The sequence below is a fragment of the Microcaecilia unicolor genome, chromosome 13 (genome assembly GCF_901765095.1).
Source record: "Microcaecilia unicolor chromosome 13, aMicUni1.1, whole genome shotgun sequence".
NCBI lineage: Eukaryota > Metazoa > Chordata > Amphibia > Gymnophiona > Siphonopidae > Microcaecilia > Microcaecilia unicolor.
The window spans coordinates 54,866,607-54,887,487 of record NC_044043.1 but is presented as its reverse complement, the minus strand read 5'-3'; the positions used below and the strand labels follow the sequence as shown (position 1 = coordinate 54,887,487).

General features: G+C 43.5%; 1 protein-coding gene across 1 annotated transcript in view; it reads right to left on the bottom strand.

Annotated features, from left to right (window-relative positions):
• The window catches only part of LOC115482386 (nuclear receptor corepressor 1-like), a 103,814-nt gene that overhangs the window by 17,328 nt on the left and 65,605 nt on the right, over positions 1 to 20,881 (bottom strand). Inside the window, exons 3-5 of the mRNA XM_030222134.1 lie at positions 17,324 to 17,439; positions 16,849 to 17,050; positions 16,504 to 16,680 (exon numbers count right to left, since the gene is read on the bottom strand). Of these exons, the coding sequence (XP_030077994.1) occupies positions 16,504 to 16,680; positions 16,849 to 17,050; positions 17,324 to 17,439 (495 nt within the window). The remainder of the gene's footprint in view (positions 1 to 16,503; positions 16,681 to 16,848; positions 17,051 to 17,323; positions 17,440 to 20,881) is intronic.

The window sequence follows — 20,881 nt, the reverse complement described above, 5'->3', positions numbered from 1 at the left end:
ACTTAACTGGGAGAGTACTTACATTCCAACTATTCTAATTTGACATAGCGTAAACACATTTGTATCACTGGACCAGTAGTTTTCAAAAAAGGATTGAACAAGTTTCTAAGTAAAAGTTCATATCAAATTTTATTTATTTGTATTTATTTATTAAGGCAGCAAATGGGGACAGACTTTGCCTACATGGCATAAATGCACAGGAGGCAAGTGTTTCAATTGAAAGGAAACTATGGAATGAATGAAGGTGAAAGAAGAGAGAATCAGAAGTAACCTGAAGAAATACTTCTTCACGGAAAGGGTAGTGAATTCATGGAACAGACTGCTGGTGGCGGTGGTGGAAACGAAAACTGTATCTTGAGTTTAAGAAAGCTAGTACACAGAATCTCTAAGGGAGTGAAACAGAACATAAATGGCATGGATGGGCTGATTGGATAGGCCATATGCTTTTTACCCGCCTTCATTTTTCTACGTTTCTATGACTTATTTTCCATCTTTTTGAAGGAATCCATTCAAAGCAGTGTACAGCAATAAGTCAAGCACAGGCAACAGACAATTACAGCAGCAAAAATATTCAAAACAACAGTACAAGGCATGGCATAGTATGCTACATAAAACATTTTCATAAACAGCATAAGATGTAAGCAAAGATGGAACATAGATAAGATAGAGTAACAGGTGTTAGAAAACTAATTTAAAGAAAGTTGCACATGAAGTCAGAAAGGTGCAGGAATATAACCTCAGCTAGGATAGAGGGGATAAGCAAGTTCTGCCACAGTATGTGTAAATATCGGTCCTTGTGTGTATGTACTAGCAAGTTAGTTACTTCTTCCATTAAAGGCCTAGTTGATGAGCCAAGCTTTCACCTACTTCCTGAAGTAGAGATAATACTGTATTAAGTGAAGCCTTTCAGGGAGTGCATTCCAGAAAGTGGAGGCTACTCTGGAAAAGGCTCGCTGACGGGTGTCACATCAAGTAAAGTTCTTTGGCGAGAATGTGGTTACAAATACTTCTTGTGAGGACCTTAGTGACCTTGGAGGTATGTAAAGGGAGATCCTGTTCAAGTACTCTGGCCCATTTCCTTTAAGGGCCTTGAAGATCAGACGGTTTTAAATGTAGCCTTATATTGTACTGGTAGCCAGTGAAGTTTTTACAGAAATAGTGTGATGTGGTCACGTGATTTAAAATTTTATCAGTCTTGCTGCAGCATTCTGAATCAATTGGAACTGGTGCTACTATCTGGGTTTCTGCCAGGTACCTGGATTGGAAGATACTGAGCTAGATGGACCATTGGTCTGACCCAGTATGGCTATTCTTATGTTCTTTGAAGTCAGATCAGTATAGAGCACATTATAGTAATCCAGCCTTGATGTTAACACTACATGAACCACTGTGACAAGACTTGCCTTCTCAATGTATGGAGAGAGGCAGCACAGTTGACACAAATGATAGAAGCAGCTTTTGAAGGTTGCTTGGATTTGGGGGATCAGTGTAAATGTTGAGTCTACCTGTATTCCAAGGTTTCTGACTTGTGATTTAAGGGGGAATTCTTATTTCCGAAAAGATATTTTCATGTCAAATATGTGCCCACTGTTGTTAGGGATTCACAGGAGTTCTGTTTTACTTGGGTTCAGGCAAAGTTTGTTGTTTTTAATCCATTCTTGAATTGCTGTTAAACAGGTAGTCAGTTTATTCAGGGCTGTAGGAAAATCAGCTTCAATGGGTATGAGTAGCTGCACATCATCTGCGAAGATGTAGAACTGAGTGTCCGTCGACCAAATCAGCTCGGCTAGCAGCTTCAGGTAGACATTGAACAGAATAGGCGACAGTATTGATCCCTGTGGTGCCCACAGTGGTGATAAGGTGCTGCCGAAAGTATGGAGTGTTACCTATCAAATACATAGGATCTGAACCAAGTACTGTGCGCCACCAATACCTGCTTCTGCCAGTCATGCTAGCATATTGTGACCACAGTGCCAAAAGCTACTGAAAAATCCAGCAGCCTCGGTTTCTGCAAGATCATCTACTAGGGATACAAGAACCATTCCTGTTTATTTATTTATTTGCAGCATTTATATCCTACATTTTCCCACACGCTAGCAGGCTCAATGTGGCTTACAATAACCGCATTGGCGAATGCCAAGTACGGTAGGGGTTAAACAAATACAATTAAAAATAGGGTCAGGTAAGGTAGGGTAAGGGGGTATAATAAGTGACAAAGAAAGAAGAAATAAAATTGTCCTTTGAATCATTGTAGAGTTGAGACTTTTAAAGTAGAATCAGCAGGGTAGGCCTTGCGAAACAAATACGTCTTTAAAGATCGCCTGAATTCTTGATGGTCATGTATCGTTTTCACGCTCTTTGGTAATGCATTCCACATCTGCGTACCTAAGTATGAGAAATTGAATGTGTAGGTGGTTTTATATTTAAGACCAATGCAACTAGAACAGTGAAGGTTCACATAAGTACGAGATGAACTGATTCTATTCCTGTCCGGAAGATCAATTAGATCAATCATATAACCTGGGGCATCACCATAGATTATCTTGTGGACCAGAGTACAAAGTTTGAAGGTAATGCGGTCCATGATAGGGAGCCAGTGTAGTTTCAGTCGTAGAGGTGTAGCGCTATCAGAGTGGAGAAGGGGCGTGTCAAGATGGCGGCACGCTGAGGATCGCTGGCTGAGCTCTCTCCGAAACTGCAGAAAATGCTTTTGCCTCTATTACTAAAATGCCCCATACAAAATGAAAAGGGATAGTCAAAGCTATTTCCTCGATAGCTGGGGCATCTTCCCCGAATTAGCAACTGATAGAGAGGTTCGTCACGAGACCATCTATCCTACCTACTGAGAGGGGCCCTGCTATCTCAACGGGTGAAGAATCACTAGGAGATTTGGGGCTAGAAGTTTCACTCTCCCCTCCGGACAATCATCTGCCACCTCTGCCCGAAGGTCGTCTCCTTAGGCGTGACCTGCCCAATTTGGAAGTTGGCGAAGACGGGGTCTCAACTCGAGGATCTTTGGAGACGAATCCCGAAGGAGGCCTAGAACCAGTGCGGTTTCAGGCTGAGCGAGTAGCTCAATTACAGAAACCAGAGACGGTGACTCTGGAGAATATCTGGGAGGCTCTCCAGAGAGTGGATGTGACTGTTGCCAGATCAGCGAAAGAGATCACGGAGCTAGTGAGTACAGTAAACTTACTACTTCTTTTAATAGTACTAAACAAGAAATTAATGAACAAATAAGTGCTCTCAGACAAGATGTAACTCAAATGCAAGGAGTTTCAACCACGGTAATAAAAGATAAACTTTCCATACAACGTAAACTGGAACAGAAGGAAAACTACAACCGAAGGTTGAATTTACGGTTTTTGAACTTTATTTATTTATTACATTTGTATCCCACTTTTTCCCACCTCTTTGCGGGCTCAATGTGGCTTACAATACATCATGAATAATGAGAATACATGAGAAAGTATAAATTTAGTAATAGCAGCAAAATTTGGGGTAATATGATAATGATAGAACATGGTATTATTTAACAAGCAAACATATTAATAGAGATTTAAGAAATATACGAGAATTATAAAGAAAGTGTACATTTAATACTAGTGGAAGATCTTGGGTAACATGATAATAAAAATAAGATAGTAGTTTGGCAAGCAGATATTGTAGGGGCAGTTCTGGCTATGTGTACAGGAATTCATATTTGTTGATCATTGTTGTATGCCTTGTTGAAGAGATGGGGAAAACTATGGGGATTAGTCCGTTAGAAGCGTTCAAGACTTACCTACAGGAAGTGTTAAACTTTACCCCTGAAACTTTTCCCTCTATAGACAAGATATATTATATACAAAACAAAAAACCTTTGGATAATCTGTTGGAAACTAATCCCCGAGAACATATAGAAGATTTAAATATGTCAGATATATTAGAAACATCTTTAAATGCTGACTCGGAGAGAGCAACACTTATAGTTTCATTTATATTTCTACAAGATTTAGAAGCTGTTAAACGTATATATTTCAAAAGATTGCAGTCTCTGTTTCGGGGAAAAAAAAGTTTGGATGTACCCGGACGTTACTAAACAGACTCAAGAATGTAGGAAACTTTTTCTTTCCATGAGGACAGAAACACTAGCTCTGGGGGCCTCTTTCTACTTGAATTACCCCTGTAAATGCGTAATTAAACATTTGGGTTTAAAATATATTTTTTATCAACTTGAGCAATTAAAAACACTTATAAATTTGAAAGAAATTGGCTGTCACTCCCTAAGATAATTATATTTTTTATTGTTTGATATAAAGCGTACTAAGCAGTTCTTGTATTATTATGTTATTAGTAAAAAAGGCCCGTTTCTGACACAAATGAAACGGGCGCTAGCAAGGTTTTCCTCGGAGTCTGTATGTTTGAGAGAGAGTGTGTGAGAGAGATGGAGTGTGTGTGTCAGAGAGAGACAGTGTGTGTGTGTGTGTTTGTGTGTGAGAGACAGTGTGTGAGAGACAGTGTGTGTGTGTGTGTGTTTGTGTGTGTGAGAGAGTGTGTGAGAGACAGTGTGTGTGTGTGTGTGTGTGTGTTTGTGTGTGAGAGAGAGTGTGTGAGAGACAGAGTGTCTGTGTGTGTGTGACAGAGAGATAGTGTGTGATAGACAGTGTGTGTCAGAGAGTGTATGTGAGAGACAGTGAGTGAGTGAGTGTGTGCCCCCACCACCCCCCTCGCAGGGTCCCCCTCCCCACCCCTCTGGTTTCAGGACCCCCTCCCCACCTCCCTCTCCCCTGCCCCCCTCCAGCCATCCATGTCCAGCGACCCTCCTCTCCCGCTGCCCCCCCCTGCAGCCAGCCATGTCCAGCGACCCTCCCCTCCCCCTGCCTCCCCTCCAGCCACCCATGTCCAGCGACCCTCCCCCTCCCCCCGTCCCCCCTCCAGCCACCCATGTCCAGCGACCCTCCCCCGGCACATCAAACCCCCTTGCCACCCGCAGCTGCCACTGGTAACGATGTCCGGCCGCTGCTGCTTCTCCTGTTGAGCAAAAAGGAAAAAAATAATAAATGTTTGTAAACATCAAGCGCGGCATGCAGACAGCCATCAGGCATTGGCTGTTGGCTCTGCAGCCGCTCCTCCTCTCGCCTCTCACGTCGCTGCGCTCCTCCAGGGTCTTACTCCAGGGGCAGTGACGTGGAGGCGAAAGGAGGAGCAGAGTGGCTGCAGAGCAGACAGCCAATGCCTGATGGCTGTCTGCGGTGCCGCGCTTGATGTTTAAAAACATTTATGGCTTTTTTTTCTTTTTGTAGCGGTCGCTGCTGCTGAACAGGAGAAGCAGCAGCGGCCGGCCATCATTACCAGTGGCAGCTGCGGGTGGCGAGGGGGTTTGATGCGCCGGGGGGGGGGGGGGGGGGGGGGTAGGGTCGCGGGACATGGGTGGCTGGAGGTGGGACATGGGGTGGGGGAGGAGGGGGGGGAGGAGGGGAGGGTCGCTGCGATCCTCTTGCCCCCGCAAAGTGGAGCGCTGGCCATCTTGACAGAGCCGGCGCTCCGTAAGCCGGCCCGACCCTCTGTTTCTGGCCGCAGGATTCGTGTCGCCAGCTGGCTGCTGGAGCCCTCGCCCCACCTCTTTCTCAGCACAATGGCAACGGTGACGTCAGCCTGACTTCGGAGCCCAGCTCAGCAACTCAGAAGGAGCCACGGACACAGGCAGCTACTTTAGAACGTTGGAGGTGAGAATTATTATATAGGATACGTCATATTTTCATAAATGACAACCCCCCCCCCCCCGTGACTGTGGTCTAAAGAAAAGTAACTATTATTAATATAATTTACATTTTTGTATAAACAATTATATATTTTTTCCTATCTGTATTGCTTGTCAAGTGGAATACTTTTTAAAAGAAAGAAAATGAATAAATAAAAAAAAACAAAAGAGGTGTAGCGCTATCATATCTTGATTTATTGAAAATCAATCTAGCAGCTGTGTTCTGGGCTGTCTGGAGTTTCTTCAGAAGATGTACTTTACAACCCGCATATAATCCATTGCAATAGTCTAAATGGCTCAGTGCCATTGATTGCATCAAGTTGCGGAATATATCCCTTGGAAAGTAGGGTCTTATGCGTTTAAGTTTCCACATAGAATAAAACATCTTCCATAACGAGGTCCAAATCCAGATTGACGAGGATCTACCTAGTTTCTCTCTTCTAGCCAAATTGTTGTGTTGAACACAGACTGTTTGTTCTACAAATGTTCTATAAATGGGATGTTAGATAGTGACCAGTAACTTTCAAGCTTGTCCTTGTCAAGGTTGTTGTTCTTTGCAAAAAATACACCACTGCCCTTTTTAATTTTGTTGGCAGTTGCCCAATAGAAAGATCAGGTCACAGTTTTTGTAGCACCTTTGATGAGGCTTTTGCTTGTCTGCTGCATTATCTTTGATGGGCAGGGATCAAGGGAACAGGTAGTTGGTCGAAGACCTCAGGATTTTGTCAAGGACCTCCTCTGTTAATTGGATTAAGAGTCCCATATGTCTGTGTGAGTTGGGGGCAAGTTTGTGCGCTCCTGGTTAGCTGACCTAGAGACTGGGTAGAATTGCCTGTAAATCTTGTTGGAGACTTAATTTTGTCTGCAAGTATGCAGCAAAATCACTGCAGTTCAGTTTTGACTGGGCAGGCTGGTTCTGTTGTGGGAGTTGCAGTAGGCTGTTTACTATGCTGAACAGGTGTTTGGTTGACTTGATGGCCTGCTCAGAGCATTCAAAGAAATACTGTTTTTGGCTGCTGTTAAAGTTTAGTGGTACTTCATCATATGTTTCCTACAGTTTAACTTGTCCTCATCCAGGCAAGATTTATGTCATCTCCTTTCCATTTTCGACCTTCAAGCTTAAGGGCCTGAAGTTCTGAAAAGAACCAAGGTGAGTGTTTGTGACAGAGGCATAAGACCTTTTTTAGTGGTACAGTTTTCTCTAGGGTCTTAGCTAAATGTGTATTCCAAATATCAACCTGCTCCAACATTGTAGTTGTCTTTTCATCTACACGTAGATAGTCCAAGACCTCTAGGAAATTCTCAGCAGTCAGCTTTTTCTCATCTTTGATCTCCTTCCAAACTCTAGGTAGTATTCATTTGTTACAGGTGGTCACTTAGGGAAAACTTGATTAGAAAGTGGTCTGTCAATGATAGGCATGCTATTTCAGTACCATTATCCCGGTATTCTGGGATGTCAACTCCTTTGTAGAACACCAAGTCTAGTATGTGACGTTCTCATGGGTTGGAGAATTGATCATCTGTGCTATCAACGTGTCCAGGAAAACAGCTATGGTGGCATTTGGGCTTTTGATATGTAGATTAACGTCTCCCATAATCACCATCCTAGGGAAACTCAAGGTCACCTTTGTAATCAGATCAAGGAGTTCTTGCACAGATGCATGTTATGGGGTGCTCCGTATACCATGGAGAGCCAGATTGGTTTCTCCTTTCTAGATGGATTAAAAGAGATAGGCAGCAGGAAGAAGTAGGAAAGCCACTATTCATCCTTGGTAATGAACTATGAGAAGTAGGTCACTTTTTGGCATCTTCTGGTTATGTGTGACCTGGACTAGCCACTGTTGAAGATATGATGCTAAGCTCAACTGACCTGGGTCTAATTTAGCATGGCTTATCTTATGCTACTAACTGGTGTGGTGTGATATACCAGTGTGTCAACAAGAGCTCAGAAGTGCGTTACTAAAAAATTTGGCAAAGGCAAGGAAGCCCATGTTATCATTATCATATATGCTTTTAGGCTAGGGAGGAAATAGCCAGGGAATTAGGTACCAGAAATCTCAAAACTTATTCTTATTTTTGTTTCCTCACACCACCAATGATCACTGATGCCACCAGCCCAAGCTGGAAGTGTTCTTCTCCGTTGAGATCCTCTCTTCCCCAGTCACCACTAAAGTATCCTGCATCTACCTGCTCTGCCATCAGCCTATGATGAACACACTACATCCTGCTCCCTACCCTTTGGCTGCAATCACTGCCATTTCTGGCTTTAAAGGAAAAGAAACTCCCTGTTCTTTTTTCCTTTTGTCAACTCTGATCATTAGGAAGACAGAGAGACTTCTACAAAGGGGACTGGGGAGGATGACTGTTAGTAAAAGAAAGAGGAGGGATAAGCATGAGTGTGTGAAGCCTGAGGGGTGGGATCCTACAGCCCCTGCCCTCCTCCACAAAAGGCGGCTTCTGGTCTGGTATTGACACCCAATCTGTAATTCTTAGCAACAGTATGCAGCGATCAATCCAATCTATCTGCTCCTTGATCCTCCCTTCACCTATTAATATCCGGGCCCATTCACTGGTAATTACTCAATTAGATTACTGTAATTCACCATATCGAGAACTCAAGAGTCAAAGAACTCAAATCATCCAGAATACTGCAATTTGTCTGATTGCCAATGTAAGTATGAACACGTTACCTCACCTCAAGTTCTTTACTATCACACTTGGATCTGAACCTCGCCTCTTTTACAAAACTATCCCTATCTGAACAATTCCAGACATGGAACTCGGAGCATTATAAAGTATTAGAAGTTGCTGCCCCTTTGCAATCTCACCATCAATCACAAGTTCGTTAGACCCCTGGTTTACTAACCTACTACAGCAACATAAACGTCAGCTTCGTCAGGCTGGAAGTGCGCCGTCATTCTTCATCTATCAACCTCTCTATCTATAACAGTATGGCCCACTCTTATAAAACAGCTATTTTAACTGCTAAGAAAGCTTACACCATTCAAATATAGTCAGGGTCCCTAAGTCAACTGTTCTTTATAAGACATTGAGGTCCTTTTACCTCCTTCCACTCTTCAGCAGCCACTTTTGAATGTCTGCCTTCCGCCCCATTTAGCTACACATTTTGAGAACAAAATCACTCAATTACAAAGTAATCCTGCCTATTGGTGTCCACCTCTGCAACTACAATGCCTACAACTTCAGCAGTATCTTGTAGCACTCTCAATCAATTCAATCTGCCCTCCACTGCCAGGTTTGGTAGGCGCATCAACATTATGAAGTTAACTACAGTACTAACCAACCCTATCCCTTCAAGCTTGATTAAACATTCTCCTGAATCCTTACTTCCTTTCATTCACTCTATGACTACCCACAATTTATCGTCAGGCTCTGTTCCTGATTTCTTTAAAATAGACACCATTCGTCCTAAAATTAAAGATACTACAGCATTAGCCTTAGAGCTAAACAATTATCGTCCCATTACAAACCTTCCTTTCACTGTCAAGATAATTGAATCCGTAGTACATTCACAACTGACACACTATTTCTAAATCACACATACTTCACCCGAATCAAACTGGTTTCAGACAAAATCATAGCACTGAGACTACCTTGATGGGTATCACAACCTTCCTTTATTGCGCTCTTGATCAAGCCAAAATCAGTTATCTTGTTGTCATTAGATCTCTCTGCAGCTTTCAATCTGGTCAATCACTTTACTACAGAGCCTCAGTTTGATCGGTCTTTCTAGTAGCACTTTTGATTGGTTCACTTTCTATCTCACAGACAGAATCTATCCTGTATCCTTCAATGATTCTAACTCCGTTTCTTTCAAACCTAATTCTGATGTCCCTCAGGGATCTATTCTCTCACCTACCCTCTATAAAATTTTCCCAGCCCCTTTCCTAACCTTAGCACAGACCTTGAAACTGAAAACATTTGTTTACACAGATGACATACAGGTGCTCTGCACCTTGGCTACATGCAATCTTACTGAAATCTGTGCACTAAATCAGAAACTGTCTCTACTTATCTCCTCCTTTCCTAGTTTGTCCCATTGTTTGGGTTGCTTGTCTGCTTTTTTTTTTTTTTTTAATCTTTCCTATCAGAATTTGTAGCTCTTTTCCTTTCTGATATTGGTTTTCATTTACTGTAAACCATTGAAACATGCTAGTTAGCATTAGCGGTACAGCAAATCTTAAATAAACTATAACTAAGCTCACCAACTGGCTTCAGGACCATAACTTTGTCCTTAATCCTGCAAAATCTAAGTTTGTCCTTTTTTTCCACCAAAACAAACATTTCATTGCCTATGTCTATCTTCCTCTCAAACAGTCCAATTCCCCAGACTTACACAGTTCGTATTTTAGGCATATTGCTCGATTCCAATCTCTCTTTTGACCTCAAACCTCTCAAGTTGTTAAAAGTTGCTTTTATAAGCTCTGTAGATCTGATCTATCTGCTCCTTGATTCTCTCTTCATCTAGTAATACCTTGGTTCACTCATTGGTAATTACTCGATTATTGTAATTTACTGTATCAAGTAACATAGTAACATAGTAGATGACGGCAGAAAAAGACCTGCATGGTCCATCCAGTCTGCCCAAGACAAACTCATATGTGTATACATTACCTTGAATTTGTACCTGTCCTTTTCAGGGCACAGACCATATAAGTCTGCCCAGCAGTATTACCCGCCTCCCAACCACCAGTCCTGCCTCCCATCACCGGCTCTGGTACAGACCGTATAAGTCTGCCCTCCCCTATCCTCGCCTCCCAACCACCCCCCTCTTCCCCCCAACTGCTCCACCACCCAATTTCAGCTAAGCTTCTGAGGATCCATTCCTTCTGCACAGGATTCCTCTATGCATATCCCACGCATGTTTGAACTCCGTTACCGTTTTCATCTCCACCACCTCCCGCGGGAGGGCATTCCAAGCGTCCACCACCCTCTCCGTGAAAAAATACTTCCTGACATCTTTCCTGAGTCTGCCCCCCTTCAATCTCATTTCATGTCCTCTCGTTCTACCGCCTTCCCATCTCCGGAAAAGATTCGTTTGCGGATTAATACCTTTCAAATATTTGAACGTCTGTATCATATCACCCCTGTTCCTCCTTTCCTCCAGGGTGTACATGTTCAGGTCGGCAAGCCTCTCTTCATAAGTCTTGGAACGTAAATCCCATACCATCCTCGTAGCTTTCCTTTGCACCGCTTCCATTTTTTTAACATCCTTCGCAAGATACGGCCTCCAAAACTGAACACAATACTCCAGGTGGGGCCTCACCAACGTCTTATACAGGGGCATTAAAACCTCCTTTCTTCTGCTGATCACTCCTCTCTCTATACAGCCTAGCAATCTTCTAGCTACTGCCACCGCCTTGTCGCACTGTTTCGTCGCCTTCAAGTCCTCAGATACTATCACCCCAAGATCCCTCTCCCCGTCCGTGCCTATCAGACTCTCTCCGCCTAACACATACGTCTGCCTTGGATTTCTACTCCCTAAGTGCATCACTTTGCATTTCTTCGCATTGAATTTTAATTGCCAAACGTTAGACCATTCTTCTAGCTTCTTCAGATCTTTTTTCATGTTTCCACACCCTCCGGGGTGTCCACTCTGTTGGAAATCTTGGTGTCATCCGCAAAAAGGCAAACTTTACCTTGTAACCCTTCGGCAATGTCACTCACAAATATATTGAACAGAATCGGCCCCAGCACCGATCCCTGAGGCACTCCACTACTCACCTTTCCCTCCTCCGAGCGAACTCCATTGACCACCACCCTCTGGTGTCTGTCCGTCAACCAGTTCCTAATCCAGTTCACCACTTCGGGTCCTATCTTCAGGCCGTCTAGTTTATTTAAGAGCCTCCTGTGGGGAACCGTGTCAAAAGCTTTGCTGAAATCTAAGTAGATGACGTCCATAGCACGTCCTTGATTTAATTCTCCCGTCACCCAGTCAAAGAATTCAATGAGATTCGTTTGGCACGATTTCCCTTTGGTGAAACCATGTTGTTTCGGATCTTGCAACTTATTGGCTTCCAGGAAATTCACTATCCTTTCCTTCAGCATGGTTTCCATTACTTTTCCAATAACCGAAGTGAGGCTTACCGGCCTGTAGTTTCCAGCTTCTTCCCTATCCCCACTTTTGTGAAGAGGGACCACCTCCGCCGTTCTCCAATCCCTCGGAACCTCTCCCGTCTCCAAGGATTTATTAAACAAATCTTTAAGAGGACTTGCCAGGACCTCTCTGAGCTCCCTCAATATTCTGGGGTGGATCCCGTCCGGTCCCATGGCTTTGTCCACCTTTAGCTTTCCAAGTTGTTGATACACACTCTCTTCCGTGAACGGTGCTATATCCATTCCATTCTCAGGTGTACTTTTGCCAGTCCCTCGCGGTCCTTCTCCAGGATTTTCTTCAGTGAAAACCGAACAAAAGTAGCTATTTAGTAAATTGGCTTTTTCATCATCATTATCTACATAGCGGTTCGCTGTATCTTTTAGTCTCACAATTCCCTTTTTAGTCCTTCTTCTTTCACTAATATATCTGAAGAAATTTTTGTCGCCCCTCCTTACATTTCTAGCCATTTGTTCTTCCGTTTGCGCCTTCGCCAGACGTACCTCTCTCTTGGCTTCTTTCAGTTTCATCCGGTATTCCTCCCCGTGTTCCTCTTCTTGAGATTGTCTATATTTCTGGAACGCCAACTCTTTAGCCTTTATTTTCTCAGCCACTTGCTTGGAGAACCATATCGGTTTCCTTTTCCTCTTGCTTTTATTTACTCTCCTTACATAAAGGTCTGTGGCCCTATTTATTGCTTCTTTCAGCCTGGACCACTGCCCTTCCACTTCCTGTTTGTCCTCCCAGCCCATCATCTCCTTCCTCAGGTATTCCCCCATTTTACTAAAGTCAGCACGCTTGAAATCCAGGACTTTGAGTTTAGAGTGGCCGCCCTCCACTTCAGCCGTTATATCAAACCAAACCGTTTGATGGTCACTGTTTCCCAGATGTGCACACACTCGCACATTTGACACACTATCCCCATTTGTGAGCACCACATCCAGCATCGCTCCCTCCCTCGTGGGTTCCGTCACCATCTGTCTGAGCAGAGCACTTTGGAAAGCATTAACGATCTCTCTACTTCTTTCCGATTTGGCAGATGGAACCTTCCAATCTACATCCGGCAGATTGAAATCTCCCATCAATAGAACCTCTTTTTTCTTTCCTAATTTTTGAATATCTGCAATCAGATCTTTATCTAGTTCCTCTAATTGTGTGGGGGGGTCTGTAGACAACACCCAAGTGGACAGTAGTTCTATCCTCTCTTTTTAAGGTGATCCATATCAGGGTCAAAGAATTCAGGTGTCTCCAAATCACTCAGAAACCTCAATTTCCCTGTCAATAAGAAAGTATGATCATGTTACCACACACCTCAAAAATGCTCACTGGCTACCAATCAACCATCGTATAACGTAGAAAATTCTACTTTTAGTCCACAAGATATTAGCTTCTGGAGAACTGCTGTATCTTTCCTGCTATTTGATCTCATACAGCCCTTCAAGAACTCTATGATCTACTCAACAAAACCAGCTTATAATCCCTACCTATGATAGTTCACAAACACACCAGGAACCGAATCTTCCCCGCCCAGGGATTTCAATTCTGGAACACTCTTCCAGGATCCTTAAGATTGCAATCCTCTCTACCCAAGTTCAAGGCCAACTTAAAACCTATTTGCTGATGCTTTCCTTTAACAACTCCTGTCTCGGTTTCAGTCCAGGAGACTTGCTGACTTGCAGAGCTCCCCTCTCCCATTGTGTTATCTTGTTTCTATCATATCATTATTGTAGTTCAATCCCCTCCCTTTTACCTCCGTCTGTTGTATTATGCCTGTGCTTTTTGTTCTATTATCATTTATAACTACTATATGTATTAGTTGAAGACTACCATAGGGCAGGGTAGTAAATTCTAAATAAACTTGGAAACTTGTAGCCACATCCCTCTAAGTTCTGCCCTACCCTTCATGGAATGAGCTTTTAAACCAATAAGAGATTGCTTACCTTTAAGAATATAAAGAAATAGCTTCTTTGAACAAATGAAATTTCAGTTTTAGAGACTGCCTGGCCTTTTCTTACACCACCAAATAAGACAACCTATCAGAAATCCTAAACATCTCATTAGCACCTGATGAACATCTAATAAATGCAAGGTCTTGAATTCTTCCCTACACTCTTCTCTTTTAAAAGAGGGGAGAAAAAACTGACTGATTCACAAGAAAGGGGGATACCACTTCTGGAAGAAAGGAAGGAGCTTCCTGATGGTAACCCCAGCTCCAGTAAAACAGAGTAAGGCATACCTGCAAAAGCACACTTGTACTTCCAAACCCTACATGCTGAGGACATGGCTAAAAAGAAAACCATCTTAAGAGTGAGATCTTTAAGAACTGCTCTTTTTAGCATTTCAAACAGTGGAATAGTCATAGCAGTTTCAAGTTTCGTTCTGGACTAGACAATTATAGTGGTAGTAAACAAAGTACATTGGGTTGGCAGCCAAGAAAGGCCTTGCATTTTTCTTTGGAAACATGCTAAAGCCACAGTCTGCACCATTAAGGTATTAAGAGGAAGACCTTTATGGAGACCTCCAGAAAAAAGGAGAGAGATGTGATTAACTGAAGTTGCAAAGGTAGAAAGACCAATGTGTGCACCAAGTATGCCACACTCAAGCATACTTCGTTCCAAGCTGATCCATTCCTTGTTAGCAGAAGAGTAGCTATCGTCTCCTCTGAATATCCTTTTCTTCTCAGATGTGACCTCTCAAGAGCAAGCCATAAGACAAAAGGGAGGTGGATCCTCTATTACTACTGGACCTTGCCACAGCAGATCTTTTTCTAGGGTTGACTGACAAGTAGACTACAAATTAAGGCCTCAGAGACTAATCTGGCGCCATTAAAATATTCTGCATCCAGGAAGGGTCAATCTTCCACAGGAGTTGATATAAAATAGGAAGAGACAGAATACATATAGAAGTTCTTATTGAGGCAGCTTGGGCAAAAGAAGTCATATTAAGTTTAACTTCTCAGTCCTGCAAGTGGTGGAGGAATGTCATCTGGTTTCAATTGCTCAAGAAGTCTAACTTTTGCTAGGCTACAGGTTAGAAAGGTCAGAGAGAAGTAATTATTTACCACATATGGATACCATTATGAGCCAGGCATATTGCAGGCAGTTTAAAGGATTAGTCTAATGCTGGATAGAAGGAGATAGAGTAGAGATAAATAATTCTAGATATTCTAGATGAGTTAGATTTTGTCTTATAAGGAATTCTGATTTCTGCTTATTTTAGAATATGTTTTATTCTGTGTAATTAATAAGTTCTTTCTCTATGTAGAATATCTTTTAAATCTAGTGGCTGACTTTTCAAGTGAAGCTTTGTCTGCCATCATCTGGTTTGAATTATCCACAGTCCTAGCGAGTTCTGTGTAGAAGCTAGGTGAAAGAGGTCAGGGAAAGTCTTGATTAATTATAGCTAAATGTAAGATTGGCCCCTTAGCCCCTCAATGAACCTAAGTTATGAAGTTAGCTGAGAATTTAATCATAATAAAATGCCAAGAGATAGGTGCCACAATGTCTAGTGTGAGAGGCCCCAGGTAATAGGTCAGTTTAGGAAATGTCTGAAACCTATGTAACTGATATTTTGAATATATGTGTAGAGATGATTGGTTCAGACAGGGTAATCAATCTATTCTTTACCATCTGGAAAGTAAGGGGGGTTAGAGGGGTTTATATAACTGTATATAACTGTATATAACTGGGAGCAGAAGCAGCTTACGTTAGAAGAAGAAGGAGAGAGCTAAGAAGAAGAGAAGGAGCTGAGACAGAAGCCATAAGATCCAGAGAGCTGAGAAAGAGAAGAAGAGACTTAGTGCTGATGTCCTACTTTGTTTGCTGGCAAATAAAGAAGATTTCTCCCTCATTCTGGTGTGTGCTGTTTGACTCTTGAAGTACCACAGATTCTGCTAACAATAGTGGTAATTCCTGCAACATTATCACAGTCAGGGCTGAATTAGAGTATTAAGATCTTGCATCCCCTGTTCCTTCTTGTGCATGAAGAATCTCCGAACCTTGATATTGGCTCTAGACACCATCAGACTATGTAAAGAATGCCCAGAGATTCTGTATGTGTTCCCCTGGATCCAGAGTGTCTGCTCAGAAAATCTGCCGTTACATCCTGCATTCCTGCAATACGCACCACAGAGAGCTAACAAATGTTCTTTTGCCCATCAGAGAATATGCAAGTTGTCAACTAATGCTACATTCTGTATTCTTCCCTACTTGTTGATATAGGCCACTGTCATTGCATTATTGGAGAAACCTCTCACTGCTTTGCAGAGAAGAATGTTTAGAAAATACTGCAAGATGAACTGAACAGCCCTCAACTCCAGGTGGTTGATGAACCAGGATGCCTCAGTCACAGTCCACTTCCCTTGTACAAAATGACCAAGGAAATGGGCTCCCTGACCTACTAGACTTGCATCGGTAGTAATCACCACCTATTCCAGGATCTCCAAGCTGACACTAGAGGCCGACCAAATTACAGTTTTGGTTACTGTGCTGAAACCAGCAATTATCCACCGGAGACAGAGAAAATACTGCTCCTGATGGTGTATGGTGCTCTTATAGGGTGAAACATAGGACTTGCACAGCATCTTCTTTGGAGTAATTGTAGCAAAACAGTTTCATACTGCAAACTTTCTAATTATCTGAGTTACCTGTTTCTTCTTCAGTTTCAGGATCTGCTGCTCAACTTTTGCAATCTCTCTGTCAACACGATCCATGCTCTGTATCAACTCTTCCTTAGATAGCTTAGAGGGAGATGAATCCTGCTCATCGGCACAGGACTGGCCCGAGTGTGGTGAGGAAGGGGTCTCATGCTTCCCTGCATAGTCCTAGGATATAGAAAATGCATAGGTATTACTGTACAGTAAAAACACCCATTTTACAGCAACATGTGGGTCAGACAATCGTTTTCAAAGCTGCACTACAGGTTTAGCTTTCACAATACTGATTTAGTCAGTGCTAGAGAGGAGCCAAGTGTGATATGGCAACAGTTTTACCTTTTTAATATCTCCAGCAGCTCTGAGTCCTTCCTGCATGGAATGCATCAATGGTATGACAGAGGATGTGGAACCGACACGCTGATAAGTGGAATCAGAAACCTGCTCCAGACGCTGTCGCTTTGATTCCAGGGAATCATGTTCATTTTGTGTTTGAGCTGAATGATACTGCTGCTCATAGCCTGATCTCCTGTCCTGAGGTCTATAAGATGAAGGGATGGAAAGGACAATAAAAGCTTTAAAATTCCTTTCATGCTCTTACTCATGGCAATCTTACTTAAACTGAGTGTTAACAATCCAACAGCATTGTGATTCATCTTTTTTTAATTTAAAAAATTCATAAATAAAACATTAATGTACAGCACTGCGTATGTAGTAAACATGTATAAGACAATCCCTGCTCGACAGAACTTACAATCTAATCAAGACATTCAAACAGAACTTTCTTATAGCTCAGAGTAGATTAAGGCTTGACCTGTCAGAACCCGGATGAAATTCAGATAGCAGAGAAGGTCGTCTCCGAAGCTGCTGCTGTTGCAGGAGTTGAGATGCCTCCAGGTGAGAGGACCGATAATCAGGAACAGCAAACTCCTAAGTGCAAAAAAAGAAAAAAAAACAGACCATCAAGCCTCTTCAACGTTTTCATGTTCTCATGAGACAAGAAAGGCAGTCATACTTCACATCAATACTTAAAGCATATTGCCAACACCAGGAAGGAGGAATTAGGTATTACCTGCTAATTTGCTTTCCTTTAGTCCCTCCGGACCGGCCCACAATATAACTGACGGGTTGTGCATGCCTTCTAGTAGGTGGAGACTGAGAATTCTAATTCTCATGAGAGCCAATGAGAGCCTGGTTAACTAGAGATAGTTACAGTATGAGCGTAACAAACAGGAGAGAGAAATAGCAAGAATAAAGCTTGTGCAACCAATGAACTTGAACAGCCACCAGATATCTGCCCCCAATAGGGAGTGAGTTTGAACAATGTGAGTCAGAAAAATTAGGCTTTTGGTGTTTTGTAGTTTAAAAAATATATATATATATATATATATATATAGCTACATCAAACTCCCGAAGCAGCTCTACGTGAAAAGGACAAAATTTGAATGACATAAAACAAATTGGAAACAGACTACAGATTCTCCTAATAGTGGGAGATATATTCTAGGCCGGCTCAGAGGGACTAAAGGAAAGCAAATTAGCAGGTAATATCTAATTTCTCTTTCCTTAGCGTCCCTCTGGATTGGCCCAGAATATGACTGATGGGAAGTAGCAAAGCAGTGCACTTAAGGGAGGGACCTTAACAATCCTGCCGTAAGAACCTTCACACCGAAAAGCGCATCTTGCCAACACTGTACATCAAGTCGGAAAAAGTTGGAAATGATTGGATAAAGAATGTAAGGAAGACCATGTTGCCTCTTTACAGATTTCCAATGGAGGCACCAAAAATCGCTCCACCCAGGATGCTGCCTGTCCCCTTGTGGAGTGCGGCTTTACACCTTCTGGGACCTCTTTATGAGAAAGAAGATAAGCGGAGGCAATCATCTCCTTAAGTCACCTAGAAATGGTAGGTTTAGAAGCAGCCAGCCCTTTACGGGAGCCACCAAGAAGCAGAGAGATGATCTGATCGTCTAAAATCGTCTGTGGTTTGCAAATATTGCTTGAGAGCTCGTTAGATGTTAGATATCTATTTTACACAAATGCCGCTGCTCTTCTGATCCTGAAGAGCCGAGCACTGGCAAAACCACTGCCTGGTTCAGATGAAATGGCGACAAGACCTTAGGAAGGAATGAATGAACAGGGCGTAAAACCACCCATTCTTTAGAAAACTCCAGAAATGGAGACCTGCAGGAAAAAGCTTGCAATTCTGATACACGCCTGGCCGAGGCCAAGGCCATCAAAAATACCATCTTAAGAGTCAAATCTAAGTGAATAAGCTGACAATGGCTCAAAAGAAGGCCTAGTAAGAATGGAAAGAAGAACGGAAAGAACTAAATTGAGATCCCAAGTTGGGAACACGGATCTAGTAGGAGGACAGATAAGACCCGCTCCCTGAAGAAAACAGCCTACATCCGGATGACTAGCTAGGGACTTCCCTTTGACAGAAGAGCTAAGCCTCTGTCAACCTCATCTTGCAAAAAGTCCAAAACCTGAGCCACAGAAGTTCGAAAAGGAGAAACAGCTCTACCACACACCAAGACTCAAAAATAAGCCAAGTACAAATATAGTTCAGAGAAGTGGAACGACGACAGGAGCAAAGCATCATGACAATTACACTGGATGAATAGCCTCTCTTCGTCAACCGTACCATGGGCGTAGCCAGACTTTGGTGGGAGGGGGGGTCCAGAGGCCGAGGTGAGGGGGCACATTTTAGCCCCTCCCGGCACCTCCGACCCCCCCCCCCTCCTGCCATTGCCAACCCCCCCCCCCACGGACAACCTTCTCGACCCCCCTCCTGCCGCCAACCCTTCCCCACCTACCTTTGCTGGCAGGGGACTCCAACCCCCGCCAGCCGAGGTCCTGTTCTTCCTTCGTTCTGTTTCTGAGTCTAACATCTTGCACGTACAACGTGCAGGACGTAAGACTCAGAAACAGAACGAAGGAAGAACAGGACCTTGGCTGGTGGGGGTTGGGGGTCCCCCGCCAGCAAAGGTAGCAGACGGCGATGGCGGGTTGGCGGCGGGAGGGGGGGGTTGAGAGGGTCGTCGGCAGGGGGGTCCAGAGTCAAATCTAAGGGGGCCCAGGCCCCTGTAGCCCCACGTAGCTACGCTCCTGAACCGTACCCTTTCAAGAGCCAAGTCATAAGACAAAATCAAGTCAGCTCTGGGTGTAGTACCGGCCCCTGAATCAGGAGACCGAGGTAGTTTTAGAGCAGTGTCCACTAGAAGATACACAAGATCTGCGTACCAGGGCATGTGTGGTCAATCCGGAGTCACTAAGACTATGAAACCCTTGGGCGCCTCGATACTCTGAATAGTGCATCCCAGGAGAAACCACAAAGGAAAAACGTAGAGGAGCTCCGATGGCCACAGCTGCAGAACAGCATCTATGCCCTCCGCCTTGAGATCTTTTCTTCAACTGAAAAAACGTGGCACCTTGGAATTGAGACTTGTTGCTATTAAATCCATGAGAGGAAGTCCCCAATGGTTGCAAATTTTCAGAAAAGCTGACGGACTGAGAGCTCATTTTCCCGGGTCCAAAGTGTGGCGACTTAGAAAGTCCGCCTGAATATTCATAGCTCCTGCTACATGAGATGCCGACAGGTCCGATAAATGATTTTCTGCCCAAACCATGAGAAGAGTTGATTCCTGTTCAACTGACTCCTCCTCGTCCCTCCTTGCCGGTTGACGTAAGCCACTGCTGTCACATTGTCCAAGAGAACACGCGCTGACTTGCCTTTGAGTAGATGACAGAAACCTGCTAAGGCTAACTAAATCGCTCTGGTTTCCAACAGATTGATCAGGCAGTGCGCTTCCTCTTGGGTCCAAAGGCCTTGCGCCAGATGCTCCTGACAATGAGGTCCCCAGCCCCTGAGACTGGCATCTGTTGTCACTGTTATCCATTGAGGAGGATCCAACAGAACCCTTTTCGACAGATTGTCTTTCCAAAGCCACAGCGACTCCCTTGGTTGAGAGTTCCGAGTGGCAATTTGTTATTCAGAGAATCTGACTGTGGAGACCAATGGGACAAGAGGGACTTCTGCAGAAGTTTCATGTGCACCCTGACCCAAAGAACCACTTCTATTGCCACCGCCATGCATCCTAGAACCTGAAAGCTAATGTCTCACAGATGGCACTGCTGTCTGAAGGAGAGTCTGTATTTGATCCTGAAGTTTGACAATCCTGACCTGTGGAAGAAAAAACAGACCTTGAAGGGTACTGAAGACGACGAAAGTAAGTGAGAGTCTGGGACAAAACTAAACAACTTTTGAGAGGGTTTACCACCGAACCAAGTGCCTGAAGAAACTGAAACACTCAAGCCGTGACATCCACACTCTCCTGATAGGACTTTGCCTTGATCAACCAACTGTCCA